We start from the raw sequence: 15,339 nt of genomic DNA, 5'->3' as shown, positions 1-15,339 counted from the left end.
GTTGGGAGGGGGTTAGGGTTAGAGTAAGTCTCTAAGGAATTTTGGAAGCAAGGTTTCCAGGACCTTGAGGGGTCTGGCTATTGTTGGGAAAATGTCATTTATTACGTCTGATAAAACCTGAGTCATGAGACCCTTCAGATGTACAGCGGTGGGCCATATGCTTGGGGGATGACGGCCAACATGTATCTTGAGGGGGATAGAGATAAATGAGGTTTCCAAAGGAATTTTTCTGTGTTAAAGTAGACTTATAGGATCCTGGGGGTGTTGGGATAATGTTAGGCTAAGGTTGCCTTTTGCCCTTAGCCAAGTATTAACACGGAGGCAGCTGAGTCCCTGGAGGAAGGTCACTCTGCCTGTTTCAAGGACTTGTCAATGGGCTGTAGGTAGTGAGGAAATTTATTAATTTTTTTCTGCCTTTGTTTCCCACATCATTCCTTCCTGAACAATTTTGACCCTTAAATCTTTAGTTTGCTGAGGTCGGAAGGTCTCATTTTCTGTAACTTCTTCCTGCTGAACAGGGGCATAGAGATGTGCCTACCTATGGGTCAACACTGGTCAGTTGAGGCTTACATAGATACAGGAGTTACAAAAGGCAGTGGCAGCTGAATCCAAGGGGGACATGTGTGGATCTTCCTGCGTGGAAAGGGTTATCTGTCGGGTGGAAGTTATGGAGTGAAGGAGTCTCGACACCAGGTGGAAAGGCATGGAAGAAAAGAGCAAAACATGATTAGTGTAACAAAAAGAAAAAGAAGCCCAACTCAGAGTCCTTTGGTAGTTGACAAAAGTCCTTCTCCAGTCCAGGAGTTTAACCAATCATTAAAGGAAAGAGAGGGATTATTTAGAGCGCCAATTTGAGTGTTCATGTCAGAAACCCAGAAATAGTTTGTGGTAATCTGGAATATATATGCATAGCATTGTGTTTTTATGATAGCACAAATTTTCACCTTGTGTAGCAGTTAAAACATCTCATGCCATTCTATTTTGTAAAACTGCTTTAAGCATTTGTGTTACTTCAGTATTTAGTAGAGAAATGCTATTTTGGGTATCACTTAGGGCCTTGACGGTGTACTTATTAAGATGGATGTTAGAAAAAAAAAAGATGGATGTTAGTTGGTCATACCAATGAGACACAGAATGTGTTCACCATTGTTTTAAGTTTGGAAGGCTGGCTAGGTTGGCAATGGTTTTAATAATGTGTCTATGCATCCAGGCAAAACCCAGGGTATGGTGGCCTATCCAGCCTGAGGGAAAGCCGTGGGACACAAGCTAGAGCCACGTAGCCACTGGGTCCCGTTGGGAGACAATCGTCTAAATCTGGGCCCCTTTCACTGTAGTAAAGATATCAAGGGCTGTTCAGATTTGGAGGGCCATCTTTTGAATGTGTAATAAAGGACAGTCCATTGTTACTTTGTAGGGACCAAAGGGAGTCCAAATCTAGGGACAGTTTCTCTTAGCAAAGCTTTTGTCGCCTCAGTGGCCTTTTTACCCAAATCAGTAGCCTAGTGTAAAGCCTGTATTACCTTCCATTGGTTATTCTTGGGTATAAAGATTTTCCCCTCATTATTAACAAGCCACTCCTGTGCATTTCTCGGTCTGAATAGGCTGGACTTATGGACTTTATTGGAGTTAAGTCTGGTAAAAGACTTATTTGCTCTTTTGTACTGCCTCTTGGCTGCATAGTCTATTGAATTGTTTCCTTTAGATTCTAAGGTCATATCCTTTGATGTCCTTTGAGGTGAATTACAGCTACGTCCTCAGGCCTTAAGAGGAGTTATAATAACTTCAGGCCCCTATTTGGTTGGGGAGTTATGGCTTGATAATAATCCCTCTCCCTTTTTAAAAGATTTTCTTTATTTGACAGAGAGAAGACAGTGAGAGAGAGAGAGAGAGAGAGAGAGAGAGAGAGAAGCAGGGGGAGTGGAAGAGGGAGAAGCAGGCTTCTTGCTGAGCTGGGAGCCTGATGGGGGACTCGATCCCACGTCCCCGGGATCATGATCTGAGCTGAAGGCAGACGCTTAATGACTGAGCCACCCAGGCGCCCAGATAATAATCCACTTTTCTTCCAAATTGCTCTGTGAGCATGTAGGACTAGGGAAGCATATTTGGAATCAGTATAAATATCAATTTTTCTTATTCCTTCTTCCATGAAACTATTGCCACCAGTAAACTGACTGTCATCTGTATTTTCAATAGGGGCATCTTTTAAATCTGATTGACTAGAATAAACAAGATCAATAACCTCTAAATAGTTATGCTCTACAGAAGCACAATGGTCAGATCCAGGCATAAGGGTAGCTGGGTTTAAATTCTGACAGGTTTCAAGTATTATTTCAGGCATATCTATAAGTGTAGCCTGGTATTTAATAAGTCAGCCTCCATCATCCATTGGTGGCATTTGGTCTCTAAGACACTGAACCTGATGTGAAGTCATTACTGTCAGGGATTGTCCCAGAGTGAGCTTTGAGGCTCCTTTTACCAGGAGAGCTCTTATAAGCTTAGCTAAAGCCTTTGTTTGCAATTCGACCTCAATAGAGGTGGCTTCTAGGATAAATATGACTAAGGGATAATACCATCAAGAAGACCTCTTTATGAGGTCCGGCATTAACAATATCCTAATTACAAGGAATCACTGCCAAGTGGGAGAAACTTGTCAAGGGATAAGGGCACCCCCAGGTGCATCATCCAATCCAATCATAAAGAAAGTGGGGTCATCCATTATCTCCACAAGCCCATAGTTAACCCCATAGAGTGGGGTATGCTCTGGCTTTTAAGGAGCAATTTTGTAATCCCAGCCATACAGAATTGGTCAAGGTGATAGCTGAATTATACAATTGTTGAGGAATCTATCCCATTTCCCAGTTGTTCAAATAATCATATGCCCATGGGGTCCTGTTATCATCCCCACAGAATAACAAGCAAGGAGATTGTCTATACATGAGCTACTGTGGTAATTTCTCTTAAGTTTACCTCAAGTTGTCTAGCCTAGGTAAACAACAAACATGTAAAGACAATCAGATCTAAAATTTAACATCCACAAAGGTGTGTTACTGAAACATAATTTTTCTCTCTAAAATAACCCTCATATTTAAATCAGAGATAGCCAAATCAGGACTAATTTATTCAAAAAACAAGTCCAATTTTAACAAACTTATCCTAATGATTTAAATAAGCTCAGCAAGAATAATGATTGATGATATAAATCTTTCAGAATCTGCTTTGCTGGAACTTTTATAAGGAACCTCTAGGTTGAACTCTTAGTAGTCTATCCAGGCCGGAAGCCAAGCCAAGTACTTGCCATCACACATGCCTGCAATACCTGTAGATGTGGGTGGATTCCTCTCCATGAGGTCCTCAAAGTATCCAGAGGTTCGTGCACCTGCCAAGAAGTGACATTCTTTACTCACCTGGTAAGGCTGCTGGGAACTCTGTAAGCAAGGTGTGAGGCCAACATTTCCAAGGGGTTATGGCTCCAGGTTTCATAAAGTCAACCTCAGTTCCTCAAAGCTGTCTAGTCATATCTGAGTCTATACATGTCTCTCTCAAATATGACATTCCAGTCAAAGCCTTGGTAAAATAGCCAATGTTTCCAATGATGTCCTGTTAAAGGAGAACAGATTCTTATTGAACTTATGCAAATGACTATGGTTACCATGGAAGAAAGAATACTTGCTGAGACCTTTTTAATTTCAGGAGAGAAAAGTTAAATGCTTCAATTTGTTCACAAATAAATACTTTGTTATGTTACTGTAAGTCATAGATATCCTATGTGAAAGTTTCCTTAATCTGGAATAGTAAACATTAGAAAACCAGCAATGTTTCAAACAAGAGTCACAAAACTATAATCATCTTTTTAGTTCATTTAGTCCCATGTTACTAATTCTTTTTTTTTTAATATTTTATTTATTTATTTATTTGAGAGAGAGAATGAGATAGAGAGAGCACATGAGGGGGGAGGATCAGAGGGAGAAGCAGACTCCCTGCCGAGCAGGGAGCCCGATGCGGGACTCGATCCCGGGACTCCAGGATCATGACCTGAGCCGAAGGCAGTCGCTTAACCAACTGAGCCACCCAGGCGCCCTAAAGGTATTTATTTTAAATTGTGTGTCTCAGAAGAAGAGGGAGATAGACTTTTTTTTTTTTTTTTTTAAGATTTTATGTATTTGTTTGACACAGAGAGACAGGAGAGAGGGAACACAAGCAGGGGGAGTGGGAGAGGGAGAAGCAGGCCTCCTGCGGAGCAGGGAGCCGGATGCGGGGCTCGATCCCAGGACCCTGGGATCATGACCTGAGCGGAAGGCAGACGCTTAACGACTGAGCCACCCAGGCGCCCCCATGTTACTAATTCTTGTTTAGTTTGCAGCTTTTAGTTAGTTTTGGAAATTCTTACTCATTTCAGTTTTGATCTGAAAGATATTGAATACCTATTTTTGCCCTAAAAGTCCTTTATATGAACCTTCTTGAAGATAAAATTCATTTTGCAAGACAATAAGAACAATTATAAATGACAAAAACTCAGAAATAGACATTGTTAATGATCTGATTTGAGAGTTCATTATGATGCAATTGACAAGGAAACTCAGTTATTTCTGTGACACATAACACTTTCATAGCCAGAATATCTCCTTATACCAGAATGTAACATACCAAACAAACAAGCCTAATTAGTCAATGAGACTTTCTTTGTTTACGATTTAAATCTTGGAGAAGTTTGTTAAAACCTTAGAAAGTTTTAGAGCACATGCCTAGATAGGATTAGGGATGGTCAAACACCTGATAAAGGCAAAACACAGAAACTGGTTTTTCTGGGCAGGCAAAAAGAAAACAACTTGTTTACATTTTCTTATCAAGAGCAGACCAACAATTCAAGAAAACTTGTCTTTTTGACAGAGGGAAAGCAGACTTTCTTCTTTTTTTTTTTTTTTAAAGATTGATTTATTTATTTTGAGAGAGTGAGAATGAGAGAGAGAGAGCGCACATGAGAAGGGGGAGGGCCAGAGGGAGAAGCAGGTCCCTCGCTGAGCAGGGAGCCTGATGCGGGACTCGATCCCGGGACTCCAGGATCATGACCTGAGCCGAAGGCAGTCGCTTAACCAACTGAGCCGCCCAGGCGCCCCGAGAAAGCAGACTTTCAATCTTATACCAATGTACTTTAAAATCCATTCATTTCAATCTTAGTCCGTCCTGACTATGCCTGAAATTCCTTTCCAAGGATTTCCCTTTACAAACCTACAACTTTCCTTTGCATTCAGAGTTTGTCCCAAGCCATTTCTTTCCAAGCAACCATCTCATTTAGGACAAAATTGCCTTCTTTTACCTTCACCAAAAAATGCATTCCCATTCCTTATATCTTTCTTACATATCTCCTACTTTTCTACATACAGACTTATTTCCCTTATTTCCATCAGTCTTAATTACGTTTAGCAGAATTCTGCCCTCTTAGAAACCTTAGTCTCCAGTGAAGACTAAGTAGTAACCAGTGGTGAACTGTTACACCAGAATTCTTTAGATGGCAAATTTATGAGCTGGTTAAGCACAAAGCATGTTTACCAACAGACCTAAGTATTCTTAGCTTCTTTGCAATAGAAGTCAAAAGCACAAACCTACATCCAGTAATCAATGACTTAGCACTTTATCCTATTTGAAAAAGACCTAGATGTCCAATGACTTTAATCCCATTTATCATCCAAGCAAAACTTTAAGTTTCAGGTTACCAAAGACTTTGAAAGCTATCTTAACAATTACCCCTGAAAACTTTGAAACAGACAAGATTAACCATCATTTTAGGTCATCTTTTGGCTAACAAATTGCAACAGGGGTAACACGAGCTTATCTCATCTTCAGCAAACCTCGATGGAATAAAAGTCTCACGTTTAGTGCTGATAACTTTAAGGACATGTCTAACTTAATTAAACCAACAAACTTAACTTAGTTCAAATACCGAATTACGCTCCACCTGGATCCTCCCCATTGTCAGTTTTTACCTGAGACGCTGGTGGGGAAATCTGGGGTGGGTGGTGTTAGGTCCAGGGGGTGCTCTTCTCGCTCCTTGACAGCGAAGGGAGAAGGGGCCATGGTGCCTGAGGCACCGAGGATGGGACAGAAGCCAGTCATGCCGCCCGCACCCAAAAGGTGGTGCGGAGACAGAAGGGGGAGGGGGAGCCAGAAGAGGCAAAGTGCTCCCGGAGGCAGAGAAAGGGTTCCAGAGCTCCTCAGCTCCAGCAGAGGCACAGATGCCATGTTTTCCCGCCAACAAGGGGGGAGGGGTTAGGCAGTCCATGTCCACCAGAGAAGACTGGGAATTTCCCCAAAACAAAGGGAGTTTGGGCAGCTGCTTGGGAATATTCCTTAAAGCACCGCTCCCAAGGGAGACTAACCACATTTGGCTCCAGTTACAGCCGTTAACCTGGGAAATGAGTGAGGCTAGAAACCCCCACATCTATTAGAAGGAACAGAGAGAGTTAGCGTCCCCTTTGTCTGGGAGGACCTGTGTTTCCTCCAGCAACGTGGGTTTATTTGGAGGAGGCCTATTTAGATAATTATCATCCAATATGTAAGGAGGGGGTTTACTAGCTGACACATTTGGGCAAACACATTCTGCAAGAGGCCTTTAGGTCGGGGACCTGGTGTAGAGCAATGAAGGCCTAGGTACGAGCAATGAAGGTACCCTAGGTCCATTTGCCCTGTTTCCTGCAGGAGATCTAACTGACAGATCCTATTGAGGCCATGCAGAGCTTAGTCCTTTCCTAAGTTTTGTAATCCCAATTGCTTCTAGTGGGTTAAAAGGCACCCCAAGGGAGAGTCCTCAGGAGCTGAAGAAAAGAGAAGGTCCATTACCTAGAAAATCCCCCCTCCCCCACCAATTCCCGGGTGGCGTACCACATACAGGATATGTCAGAGGTTCCTCAAAGCGACCCGAGGTGTCCCCTGAACAAAATTGCTCTGACCACCACTGTGATAAGGGCCCCTGTAGGAGGGGGGACTGCCGTCCTCCCACTACCCCCTCACATTCTAGAGGATGATGGGTGCCAGTGTATGGACTGAAATACAGTGCCTTGAAGGTCGTGCCGGGAAGGTCACGCCTTATTTTACCTTGCCTTGAAGAACCTGCCTTTTTTTAAAAGATTTTATTTATTTATTTGAGAGAGAGAATGAGAGACAGAGAGCATGAGAGGGAAGAGGGTCAGAGGGAGAAACAGACTCCCCGCTGAGCAGGGAGCCCGACGCGGGACTCGATCCCGGGACTCCAGGATCATGACCTGAGCCGAAAGCAGTCGATCAACCAACTGAGCCACCCAGGTGCCCCGAAGAACCTGCCATTTTTAAACCATGGAGAACAATAGAAAACTTTTACAAGGGGAAATTACCCAATGTTGTAATTTAAGTAGTCAGTAGAAGACATTGACGGAAAACAGTAAAGATAGAAATCCATCATGATCTAAGTGACATTCCAACACATGTAGTCCTTACAGTCAACTTCTCTAGGAAATGGTCCCCAGTTGGGTTTTAATTCCATCAGGTACTGGTTTCGGCCGGCTCCCAGTGGAGGTCCCTTGGCCAGAAGCAGCTAGACCAGGGTTGTGGAGGGGATCCCAGTGGATCAATCAGGAGGAAACCTCACACGGGAGTCTTAAGATTGGCAGCTGTCCTGGTGACTTAGGTGGCTGTCTCGTGCCCAAGACAGACAACTTTGTATAAGGACAGGGCATGAAGTTTCTGGGTCTTATTACCATCCTGGCCAGGGTACCAACTTCCAGCCAAAAGGCAGGCTTTCTCCTCCCCATAGAGTAGCCACAGGCTAGAGGATTGCAGCCCGAGCAATTGGCATGCAGGTGTTCCAGTAAGACCATACTCCTTGAAGAGCCCCTGGAATGAGAGTAAAGGAAGAGGAGAGAAAGTGCTCACCAAGTTTGCACCGAAGCTCAGAGTCTGATGAGGCTCTGGACTCAAAGCCCCACGTTGGGCACCATATGATGTTGGAAAGACATTAGGGTTCAAAGCTGATGGCCAAGAAAGACTTCTTGAGATGTCTTTGGTGTAAAAAGGTGATTTTATTACAGCCCGGGGACAGGCTGTGTGGGCAGAAAGAGCAGCACTGTGGTCATAGGGAGCGGCCCGTGATGTACTTTCAGGTTGGGAGGGTTAGGGAGAGTGCGAGTCTCTAAGGAATTTGGGAAGCAAGGTTTCCAGGACCTTGAGGGGCTAGCTGTTGTTGGGAAAAGGTCATTTATTACGTCTGATAAAACCTGAGTCATGAGACCCTTCAGATGTGTATCAATGGGCCGTATGCTTGGGGGATGACGGCCAACACGTATCTTGGGGGGTTTAGAGATAAAGGAAGTTTCCAAAGGGATTTTCATATGTTAAAGTAGACTCACAGGATCCTGGCGCTGGGTGTTGGGATAATGTTAAGCTAAGATTGCCTTTTGCCCTTAGCCAAGTTTTTTTTTTTTTTTTTTTAAGATTTTATTTAGTTATTTGACAGAGATAGAGACTGTGAGAGAGGGAACACAAGCAGGGGGAGTGGGAGAGGGAGAAGCAGGCTTCCCGCGGAGCAGGGAGCCCGATGCGGGGCTCGATCCCAGGACCCTGGGACCATGACCTGAGCCCATGACCTGAGTGGAAGGCAGACGCTTAACGACCCAGCCGCCCAGGAGCCCCGCCCTTAGCAAAGTATTAACACGGAGGCAGCTGAGTCCCTGGAGGAATGTCACTCTGCCTGTTTCAAGGACTTGTCAGTGGGCTGTAGGTAGTAAGGAAATTTAACAATTTTTTTCTGCCTTTGTTTCCCACATCACAAGCACCTTGAAAAGCTTGTAATAGATACTTTCAAATGTCCCCAGTAAAGGTTGCCCCATCTCTCACCTTGACCAGCCTTTTATCTGGTTTTTATTCCATACTGTGCACTGCCAAAGGTGTCTTCAGCCCCCTCCCCAAAGCCATCCCGAGGTGCCTCCCAGCCTGTCAGTGGGTTCCTCTCTGTGTCCCACAGTTGCCTTGGGAACAAAACCGAAAACCTGAGGAAAACAACATGAAATTTCTTCTTTTTCAGGTGAACAATTTATCAAGTCAAAATCTTAATGAGGAAAAGCTAAGGAAACAATCCAGTGGGTTGGGGGACTGAGGGCAAGTGCCCAGCTCTCTGGGGTTCCAGTCAGAGCATGGGGACCCCAGGAAAGGTTCCCAGTGAGGTGTGTGGGAGGGAGAGAAACCTATAAGAATAAAGAGTCTTGGGGACTTGGTAGCCAGTTAATATACACTTTATAGTTAAAAATTCTTAGGGGGCCTGGCTGTAGCCCTTGGAAGATCACGTGACTCTCGATCTCAGGGTTGTGAGTTCAAGCCCCTCATTGAGTGTATAGATTACTAAAAAATAAATAAACTTTAAAAAATTCTCTTTAGGGGGGCCTGGGTGGCTCAGCTGGTTAAGTGTCTGCCTTCAGCTCAGGTCATGATCCCAGGGTCCTGGGATCGAGTCCTGCATCGGGCTCCCTGCTCAGCGGGAAGCTTGTTTCTCCCTTTCCCACTCCCCCTGCTTGTGTTCCCTGTCTCTCTTGCTCTATCTGAAATAAATAAAATCTTTTAAAAATTCTCTTTAGTATAATTTATTTTCCTTTTACCGTATGGTTTTGCAAATGTAAAAACTGTGGTTTTGTCACTGCTCAGGGCAAGATCATGATTTAAAATATCTGAAGGAATGTGAATAAAAACAGAAAAATAAAGTTGCCTGAAGCATTTCTGGAGCATATTAATTATCCTTTAAAAAGTAGCCCACCCAGGAAGGCCAGTAGGAAGGAGGATCTCCAAACGCCTGGAGCTGAGCTTCTACTGGGCAGAGAATGAATGTCCTGCCCCTCTGCTTCCTAAAATTTTAGTGTTAACATGAGGCCAGTGGAAGAAACCAGATATACAAGGTCCCTCATTGTAGGACTCCATGTATAGGATATATCCAGAATAGGTAAATCCCTAAAAACAGAGAGTAGATCGGTGTCTTCCAGGGGCTGGAGGGAGGGGAGCAGGGGAGGTGTGTGGTTTTATTCTGGGGTGAAGAAATGTTTGGGAGCCAGAGACGAAAGGAGTTGGCATAGCATTGTGAATGTACCAAATGTCATCGAATTATTCACTTTAACAGTGCTTAATGTGTGTTGTATGAATTTTGCCTCAATTTAAATATATAAGAAAAGGGGGAGGTTCATAAGCAAAAGTGTGTATTTCTGGAGACTGAGAGCCCTGTATGTGTGTGATCTGAATCAGCCAGGTGCCCTGCATTTTTTTTTTTTTTAATAAGGTAACATTCACAGGTCCTGGGGATTAGGGTGATATATTTGGGGGCTATTCTCTGGCCTAGTTCAGCGTGGCTGGCTTCTTCTGTTTGGGAATGCAGGAGGCATCTCAGATGAGCTTTCCTCTCTTCTGCTTGACTGACCGATGGTTCTAGACCAGCGAGTGCACTCTGATCCCAGACAGTTGGTGTTTAAAAGGACTACAAGGTAACTCTCCAGTCATCAGCTCGCCTTACTGGAGACCTTTGTGGGCTAAAATCCTGGACCAAGAATGCAGGATTGTATCCACTTAGCTGGGCTCTGCAGATGCTGTCCTGTGTGGACGCTCATCTGATACACTCTGATGGATCCAGAATGGCAGGTGGCTATGGGCTGGTGACCAATTTGCCCGCACATGCCAGGATGAACAGATGAACAGCTGTGACTCCAGGTGCTCCAGTGGGATTCAGGAGGGATGCCTATATAGCCTTACTCCAACCTCCAGAACAGAGTGAAACATTCTAGGGTTTTTAGAGCTCCGGGGAAGAGGTGGCTCAGTAGGAACACCCACTTTTTCCCCCTAGCCCTGCCACGGTTTCCTTGTCTGTGTTCCATTCCTGATGCTTGTTTCCTGGGGATACTCTGAGTAGCCATGACTCAGAAATACCTACATCAGCCTCAGAGATTGGAGGGGATTGAGAATGGGCCTGTGTTTTATTGAGGCCCTGCTCATCACACCAGGCTTGTCTGGGAGTTAGTCTCAGTGAGGTTGGAGCTCTTCCCATGATTTCTCATGAAACCTACCTGGTAGGAAGCAGGAGGGCAGGCCACCACTGGGAGTGGGGAAGCCGGCCAGCCAGGTGTGAGGCCCCAGGGCCACCCTTTCTCCTCCGCCAGGCCTTCCTTTTTGGAGTGTTTTAGGTCTGCCCTTGTTGAGATGGGAACCCTGAGGGGAGCTCCCCTGCAGACAGAATCCTGGGGCCCTGCAGTTGGTCTCCTCTGCCCCGAGTCCCACCTGTAAGGGTGCTGGGCACACGGGGCTGGCTGGCTTCTCACAAGGGTCCTCACTGCCCCCCCATCCCACCTGGGCCGTGGGCTTCCTGCACACCCAGCCCACCAGCATCTATGTCCAGAGCACCTGCACGAGGGCCCCTGGGGGCTCACCTTTGTCAGGGAACTCTGGAATTCCTATTTCTTTATCTGTCAGTGGGCACCCTATGGATTCACCTCACAGAACTATGTGCTTGAGATAAAGCCGTGAACCACTTAGCAAGTTACAGAGTGGAGTAACTCTGCGTCTGATAAACTCGCGCCCTGAGCCGGTGGTGCTGGCTGCCGCCCTAAGTGACCCCCTGGGCCTGGTTCCCCAGAAGAGCCGCCCCTCCGCCTCACCCGAGACCAGGTTAGCTTCTGACACCTGCTGCTCAGGGCTCAGCCTGCGTCAGGATGGGGAACCCCCCCCCACAACTCCTCAGAATATGCAGCCGTGGAAGGATCACCTGGGGGCGCTCAGACACGACCTGCTGGCCTCAGACGCTGACCGGGTCCCCACGAGAGGGAGTCCCCACAAGAGGGGAGCCCCGGGCCTCGCGCAGACCTCCGCCAGAGACAGGACCGGGTCCTCCGCTCTCCGGGGCGCGCCGCGTCCACACGGCCTCTTGCCCGGGCACAGGTGCGGACGCGTCCACGTGGGTCCCTGGCTCTGGAGGAGCAGCCTCGCCAGCCAGGTACTTGCTAACCCGGGCCCGGCGTTTGGGCGGAGCAACGTCGCCGCCGCGCCCCCAACCCCTGACCCCTCCCTGGGCTCCCGGTGCGCTCTAGGACCCAGCGCCGGTCGGTCCGCCGCCAGGGTGGGCGGGGCTCCTGCATTGTGACGTCACAAAGAGGCGGGGCTACGGCGCTGGGACGGACAGACGGACGAAGGACGCAGGACAGACCGGGCGGGGCCGGCGCGGGCGTGGGCGCGGCGGGTAAGGGTTGGCGCTCGGATCCGCAGGCCGCGTGAGGACGCGGACGGAACGCGGGGCTCGGGGCTCGGGATGCGGCGCGGGCGGCGGGTCCCAGGACCGAGCCCCTCGGAGCCCCCGGCCGTGCGTCCCACCCCCGGAGCAGCCAACCTTCCTTCGTACTGAGCGCGCTCTCCCCAGACTGAGCATGCTCGCCCCGGACTGAGCGTGCTCCGCCCCATCCCGGCCAAGTGCTCCCTCCCGGGCCGAGCCCCCCGCCCCCCCAGAATGAGCGTGCCCCAGGCCCGCCTCCCGCGTCCCCAGCCGTGCGCCCCGCACCTCTGTTCTCCCGCGGGTGCGGCTTCGCGCGCGGAGGGCTCCCTGGGGCGCCCGTGTCTGAGGGGCGGGTCGTGCCCTAGCCGTGAACCCCCGCGGTGTCCCGGGAGCGCGACCCTCACTGTGCCGCGAGGCCCCTGCTGCGGAGTTCTTACCTCTTCTCCTCTCCCGCCAGGCTCAGGCTCCGATGGTGGAGGGTCGCACCGGGCGGCAGCGGCAATGTGGGGGTGACCGTCAGCGCGCGTTCCAGGAGCCCGTGAGAGCAGAGGGGACCTGGGCCAGGTGGACGTCTGTCGGCTGGCTGGGCTACACAGGTGTTCGAAATGGAAGCAGAAGGCTTGGATTGGCTTTTGGTCCCCTTGCACCAGCTGGTTTCCTGGGGGGCAGCTGGGGCCATGGTCTTCGGAGGGGTGGTGCCGTATATCCCCCAGTACAGGGACATCCGGAGGACTCAGAATGCAGAGGGCTTCTCTACCTACGTGTGTCTGGTGCTCCTGGTGGCTAATATTTTACGGATCCTCTTCTGGTAAGTTGGGGGCTTTCTGTGGGGTGCTTCCAGAAAGAGAAAGAGATAGCTTTCTCTTTTTGGGGTTTCGGAGTGGGGTGGTGGTGGCGGCAGGAGCTGGTGAACGCTTGAGATTATTTCCCAGGGAAAATGGGATTGGAGTGGAGACTCTTACCTGTAATCTTCATTTCGTGTCACTCATACATCCTCAGATATTTTTCCACAGACGTCTGGGTGCTGGGCAAGGTCCTTGGACTGGGTCCCTGCCCTCAGAATTTGCATGGGAGCAGGAGAGAGAAAACGGACTGGAGAAGTAATTAAGAGTAACAGAAAATGATGAGCTGTAGGAAGGGCACTCTGCTGACCACTGAGCCCCTTAGGAGGGGACATCAGAGCCTGGCAGGAAAGACTGCTCAGGAGCCCTGTGCAGGGAAGGCCGTCCCTCAGCCTTCTCTGGTGTGTGTACGGTTTTTCTTGCCACTCCCAGCCCAGCTTCCTGTTATTATCATTTGCATTCTGGTAAGGAAGTTGAAATTAATTTTAATAGTTGCTAAAGCCAGGCATGTTTGGGGGGGGCATTTTTAGAGGAAATGAAATGATGTGTTATAACCTCATTCTTTTTTTTTTTTTTTTTAGAGGGAGGGAGAGGAGGGGGGTGGAGGGAGAATCTTAAGCAGTCTCCAGGCCCAGCGCAGAACTTGATGTGGGGCTTGATCTCACAACCCTGAGATCATGACCTGAGCTCAGTCAGACGCTTAATGGACTGAGCCACCCAGGCGCCCCATTATAGCCTCATTCTGAGACCAAAGAGGTCTGGAACTTTCCTTTCTTCTTGAAGGGTCCCAGACCCTCTGTCAGCACAGATAGTGAGGAAGGTTGCTCAGGAGGGCAGCTGAGTGCAGAGGTGGGACAAGGGCTCCAGGCAGTTGGTGTCCACAGCTCTGCTTCTGGCTCCTCCTTTTGGCTTTTTGGTCCCTGACTAACCATGTTTTTTGCTAATTCATTTTTAAGTCAACCTTATTAAGGTATGGTTTACATTAAATGAAATTGCCCATCGTAAGTGCACACTTTGATGAGTTTTGGCAACGTCCCCTTGCCATTACCATCACAACCGAGATAGGAATTTTCTGAGCCCAGAAGTTTGCTCTGTTCTTTGTGTTCCATCCAGCGGTGCCAGGCCCCGGGCAACCTTTGATTTATTTTCACTGTGTGGTAGTTTTGCCCTTGTCTGGGGCTTTTAAAAGGTGAGCTGGTAAGTCAGCCCCTCCTAGAGGAATTTGTCACATCACCAGGTTTGTCTCGGGCTAGGCTACTTTGGAAGGAGGGGTCATGGATGCTTATTTGTTTCTTTGGCGCAAGTTGAAAACCCACATTTTGAAGATCCCTCCTTTTCCTTTGACTGGGGGCAGAGATCACTCGCTTCAGGGTGACATGTCGCTTCTTTTTCTAAAATGGCTTTAATCAAATCTAAGATTGAACAGAAGCAGGTCCTGAAATATAATTGTATCTGACACCGTTGTTAATTCTGAGTGCACTGGAGGGGCGTTCAGGGGTCTCCCAGGCTTAGGCTGTGGAATAAGTTTTCTCTCACAGTGGAGGGGAGGTGCCTGACATTGGCTTGCCTTATGGGAAAAAAGATCAGTTGGGAGGTCTCTTCCTTAAGTATGCTTATCCTTCACAATCACAAAAAGAGGCGAGAATAGCTAATCTACATCCAAATATCTGGTTTGGTGAAGTCAGAAATTAAACTAATTTCTTGAATGCCAAGTCTCAGGGCCTCTGGATTTAACTGGCATTTGCACTAGGAGTCCTTTCTTCACTGCAGGGCCTGAGACTTTGAGAAAGAGTCTGGAGCTTTCTCCTAATGCAGCACAGAGTGGCCTTTTGTGGGATTCGAAACTTCATCCATTGGCGAGTCTGTTTCTATACATCCAGTTCATCCTTTCCCAGAGTCAGCACCCTGAGCTGTCCTGGGTCACTTGAGGGGTTCTGTGGCGACTTCAGCCAGTATTTCAGGAGACTGCAACAATGTGTGGGATGAAGGGAGGGCTGGCAGAGGGCACTGGTCCCTCCTCAAGAGTGTCTCTGGCCTAGAGGTGTGCTTTTCCTGCATTTCACACAGGGTAGTACTTGGTGTTCACATGTGAAGCCCAGCAGACAGGCTGAGCTCCGTCTAGGACTTAAAAGTAATGTGTGCCTCTCTGCCCACCTAGTCCTAGGTCCCACTCCTCTGAGAGTGATGCAGATCCTCCCTTTTATTTCTTATCTGGAGCCTTTTAAGCCCCCATTCCTG

At 47.9% G+C, this 15,339-nt stretch overlaps 2 protein-coding genes across 11 annotated transcripts in view; one reads left to right on the top strand and one right to left on the bottom strand.

Annotated features, from left to right (window-relative positions):
* The window catches only part of HSBP1L1 (heat shock factor binding protein 1 like 1), a 28,887-nt gene extending 15,398 nt beyond the window's left edge, over window positions 1-13,489 (bottom strand). For 7 of the 8 annotated variants that reach the window (XR_004819601.1, XR_004819602.1, XM_035723997.1 and 4 more), the window contains exons 1-3: window positions 13,222-13,489; window positions 12,697-12,847; window positions 3,317-3,376 (exon numbers count right to left, since the gene is read on the bottom strand). The gene's annotated coding sequence lies outside the window, so the exon portion shown is untranslated. Of the gene's footprint in view, window positions 1-3,316; window positions 3,377-3,404; window positions 3,598-12,696; window positions 12,848-13,221 lie in introns of all 8 variants that reach the window. The other variant, XM_035723994.1, reaches the window with a different exon arrangement.
* The window catches only part of SLC66A2 (solute carrier family 66 member 2), a 53,784-nt gene continuing 51,282 nt past the window's right edge, over window positions 12,838-15,339 (top strand). For all 3 annotated transcript variants that reach the window (XM_027600813.2, XM_027600814.2, XM_027600815.2), the window contains exon 1: window positions 12,838-13,067. In XM_027600813.2, the coding sequence (XP_027456614.1) occupies window positions 12,865-13,067 (203 nt within the window). In that variant the 5' untranslated portion in view covers window positions 12,838-12,864. The remainder of the gene's footprint in view (window positions 13,068-15,339) is intronic.

The sequence above is a fragment of the Zalophus californianus genome, chromosome 14 (genome assembly GCF_009762305.2).
Source record: "Zalophus californianus isolate mZalCal1 chromosome 14, mZalCal1.pri.v2, whole genome shotgun sequence".
Taxonomy (NCBI): domain Eukaryota; kingdom Metazoa; phylum Chordata; class Mammalia; order Carnivora; family Otariidae; genus Zalophus; species Zalophus californianus.
Note: the sequence above shows the minus strand (reverse complement) of the source record. Positions and strands in the feature narration are given on the sequence as shown.